The sequence below is a fragment of the Bison bison genome, unplaced genomic scaffold, assembly GCF_000754665.1.
Source record: "Bison bison bison isolate TAMUID 2011002044 unplaced genomic scaffold, Bison_UMD1.0 scf7180017864530, whole genome shotgun sequence".
Classification (NCBI taxonomy): Eukaryota; Metazoa; Chordata; class Mammalia; order Artiodactyla; family Bovidae; genus Bison; species Bison bison.
The window spans coordinates 13,482,459-13,487,104 of NW_011495080.1; the positions used below are offsets into that span (position 1 = coordinate 13,482,459).

At 34.6% G+C, this 4,646-nt stretch overlaps 1 protein-coding gene across 1 annotated transcript in view; it reads left to right on the plus strand.

The window, feature by feature from the left end:
- The window catches only part of IQUB (IQ motif and ubiquitin domain containing), a 79,550-nt gene that overhangs the window by 54,368 nt on the left and 20,536 nt on the right, over window positions 1–4,646 (plus strand). The window contains exon 9 of the mRNA XM_010831740.1: window positions 1,657–1,827. Within this exon, the coding sequence (XP_010830042.1) occupies window positions 1,657–1,827 (171 nt within the window). The remainder of the gene's footprint in view (window positions 1–1,656; window positions 1,828–4,646) is intronic.

The window sequence follows — 4,646 nt, forward strand, 5'->3', positions numbered from 1 at the left end:
ATATTTGGCAAAACTAATACAATTATGTAAAGTTTAAAAATAAAATTAAAAAATAAATAAAAAATTTTTAAAAAAAGAAAATGATGCTATTACTTTGAAAACATATGAAATACATTTGTTGTTAAATAGTAGTTTGGTAGTTTTCAGTATAACTGAGATAATATGAAATGTAAAAAAAAAGGTAAATTGAGGCTGTAACTAAGAATTCCTCGTACTGTTGTCATACTAAATAAATATAGGCTTGTATAGTTTCTCTATCTGGCTATTCTACATTCCTGATGATTTGTTCCAATATGTGGGCTTCTCTTTAAGCTTTAAACTGTATCAAATTTGAGATTGAAATGCTTGCAAGTATGGCATAAATTGAACTACAGGTCTCCCAAGCCTCAAATTATCAGTCTACAAAAAATACAGCATTGAATGGTTAGAAGACCTGATCAACGTAGTCACCTTTTTTGATAAATTATAATCAGGGAAAGAAACTCAGCAGCTTTATACCTTAAAGTAGAAGAGTCACTGAGTTTTCACTGTGCTCTTTCTAGGTCAACAAATCTTCTCTTAAAGTTCTGGTAGTCTTGGCAGGAGGGAACAATAGCACTGGCAAACATAGTCTTTAAATATTCTGTTGGTGTCCTGAGTCAGCTAGGACTCACTATTTCCTGTCTCTGAATTCTTAGAGTGGGACTCCCTATACTGGCTTCAGGACAAATTAACTCCATCTTTGACCCTCAGTTCAGGAGGTGGGCTAGGTTGAGATGCACCAAGCCAGATCTGGAAATAGAAAGTGAGAATCTTACTGATCATCAGGAAGGCAGGGGCCAAAGCACTGCTAAGATAGCTAAATACAGATGTTTTACTGTGGACATCTGCTTTGTAAAGAGCTGTGAACTTGTTATGGATTTATTTTTATGGGAAACAGAACTATAACTGAGTTCCATTTCACTATAGTTGTAGGTCTGACACATTGAGGATTGTAACAATTGTTCCACAAAGGTTTTTCTCAATTGTCGAGGCACATTCATCCAATTCAATATAATTGAACCAAGTAGATTATCTTTTTAGCATTCTAAATAGCATGTTTTTCCCAAGGGGCTAATGAGTTATTTCACAAATCCATCAAACTAACCATCATACTTTGTTGTTGTTTAGTCACTCAGTTGCATCCAACCCTTTTGCAACCCTATGGACTGTAGCCCACCAGGCTGCTCCATCTATGGCATTTCCTAGGCATGAGTACTAGTGTGGGTTGCCATTGCGTCCTCCAGGGCATCTTCCAGACCCAGGGATCAAACCTGAGCCTCCTGTGTCTCCTACGTTAGCAGGCGGATTCTTTAGCACTGAGCTACCAGGGAAACCCAGCGATCATACTAGTTAGTACAAATTAGTAGCAAATTCTGAATCTTGAGAAAATATTTGCACTTCTGTAGACTGAAGCTGTCTCATATTTTTTCCCCTAAATTGTTTTACTTTCCCGTGGTCTACAAATTCTTTAATTAATTTTCTAATTAGAGCCGACTTAGTGACTGAACAACAAAGTTTTAGTGATATTTTTAATCATAAATCACCCAATAATAAGGTTAACTTACAGTAGACATAATAAAATTATTTTTGAAACTTTAATTAACTGATAGTTATAAACATAATATTATTTTTAAGTGTTCAGCTCCAAAGACATGGAGAAGATTTGATGGCAAAATAATTGACATGGATACACAATTTACCATCAGAGCCAGAGAGCTGCAAAACATCTATAACTGCATCATGCTGAAGAATGTCTCTCAAGATGAAAGGCTGGATGTACTCTTAACGCTTAAACATACAGTAAAGGTACATTAACTTTCTCTTAGTTTTTGGGTGTCACATCATCAGTAAAAATATTGAATACTAAAATAAATAAGATGTTTTTTATTAAGTAATTATAAAGATAATAAATTATTAATTTTATTTTGTCAACAATATATCATTTGGGTACAATTTGGGGAGGATATAGTTTATGCATTAGTATTTATCTAAAAGTTCTCAAACTATGTATTATGGTACATACTAATGTAAATATCACACAGTGAATAGTCTAAATATAAATGTCTCTCTAATGAATGCAGATATATATAACATGAGATTAATACTCAATAAAACAGAAATTATTGTCTATATATTTTGACACGTGATGAAAATTTTATTTTTATCCATTTTAAAGCAGCATTTGTATAAGTATTTTTATTTCTTTTTCCTTATCAGTTATTGACTTAAGGCACATTAAGTAGTTGAGTAAATGGTTCTGATTGGAAGGTCAGTCTCCATAGTTCTTTCACATTACTGCCCATCTTGAAAGCAAAGGCATGAACTCAAGTAGGTATTGGCTGCCTTTTTCAGAGATGTGTGTCTCGTAACTATGTCTTTGAAGTTAGAGATGGTTAGGAGGAGAGGGAGAAGCAGTAGGTTCAGAGGTAGGAAATAAACATGATATCTCTAGAGGGCAATAAAATGACCAGACTGGAAAAAAGAGAGTTCTGGTAGGGAGTACAGTAGAAATCCTCTTACCTGATGTAATTAGGACCATTAGCTGGTTAATTAAAAGAGTCAAAGGATAGACTCATAAAAGATAAGTTGTGCATATCTTAATACATTTAACCTAACATAACCACACACACATTTACTGAATGATATTTGATGAGGGATCAAGGCCTTTAAGCATAACTTGAATTCTGATTCTATTTATTGTGGCTGTACAACCTTAGATAAGTTATTGAATATTTCTGAAACTATTGTTATCTGTAAAATTAGTTGCTTTGAGGATATAAATATATACCTGTGTATATACTTCTACATACATCTGTATATACAATATAAAATATATAATTTGTATGTCTCAATATTTACAAATAGGGAGCCCTCAATAAATAAGAGGTATTATTTTGATGACAATGGCTCATACAGACCAGTGAATCTTGAACTTGAATATACATTAGAATCATCTGGACAGCTTGAAAGAGATAAAGAGTTATATAGAGAAATGGGGAGAGAGAATATGAGAATAAATTAATAGGAATGATATCTAGACCCCATTTCAGAAAAGGTCAATCAGATCCTCAAGTGTGATAGCAATGTTCAGATTTTTTAAAATCATTCCAGGTCATTATAATGTGCTCTCAAAGACCACCAATGTAGATTCTTTTATTAGCCATACCAAGTATGCATTAAAAAAGAAGAACATTATTTTATAATTACTGACTTTACCTTCTGATTCTTGTCTTCAAACTATGTTTCTTGTAGTCCCTCTTGGGAAGTTGGAGCAACTTAATTCTACTTGATTACTTCTAAATACTTCTACTTTAATCACTTAACTCTTATTTGGCCTTTCTTATTCAATCATTTCAAGTATTTTATTTTAAATGATTGTGAATTATATAAATATACAGAAATAAACATATCAAGTATATATCTGCAAATGTAAAACTACCAACCCTGTTGCCATCCCCCTGGGCCCAAAACAGGACTTTGTCATCATCTTCCTTTCTCTTCATATTTTCAATTTACCTTCTCATCCTCTAAAAATAATTACCATGCTTTCTTTTTCATTTTTTAAAAAAAATGTTGTTTATTTATTTATTTATAGTTGTTCTGGATCTTTGTTGCTACATGTAGGCTTTCTTTAGTTGCGGCAAGCGGGGGATACTCTCTAGTTGAGGTATGCAGGCTTCTCATTACGGTGACTTCTTTTGTTGAGGAACATAGGCTTTAAGTGTGTGGGCGTACTTGCCCTGCAATTTGTGGAATCCGTCTGGACCAAGGATCAAGCCAGTGTCCCCTGCATTGGCAGGCAGATTCTCAACTACTGGACAACCAGAGAAATCCCATACTTACTTTTCATGGTAGTCATTTCCTTGATTTTTCTTCATAGTTACCAAACAGTAGAATGGGAAAGACTAGAGATCTTTTCAAGAAGATTAGAGATACCAAGGGAATATTTCATGCAAAGATGGATACAGTAAAATACAGAAATAGTATGGACTTAACAGAAGCAGAAGATATTAAGAAGAGGTGGCAAGAATACACAGAAGAACTGTACAAAAAAGGTCTTTATGACCCAGATAATCACAATGGTGTGATCACTCACCTAGAGCCAGACATCCTGGAATGTGAAGTCAAGTGGGCCTTAGAAAGCATCACTACGAACAAGGCTAGTGGAGGTGATGGAATTCCAGTTGAGCTATTTCAAATCCTGAAAGATGATTCTGTGAAAGTGCTGCACACAATATGCCAGCAAATTTGGAAAACTCAGCAGTGGCCACAGGACTGGAAAAGGTCCGTTGTCATTCCAATCCCAAAGAAAGGCAATGCAAAGAATGTTCAAACTACCACACAATTGCACTCATCTCACACACTAGTAAAGTAATGCTCAAAATTCTCCAAGCCAGGCTTCAGCAATACATGAACTGTGAACTTCCAGATGTTCAAGCTGGTTTTAGAAAAGGCAGAACCAGAGATCAAATTGCCAACATCTGCTGAATCATTGAAAAAGCAAGAGAGTTCCAGAAAAACATCTATTTCTGCTTTATTGACTATGCCAAAGCCTTTGACTGTGTGGATCACAATCAACTGTGGAAAATTCTGAAAGAGATGGGAATACCACACCACCTGACCTG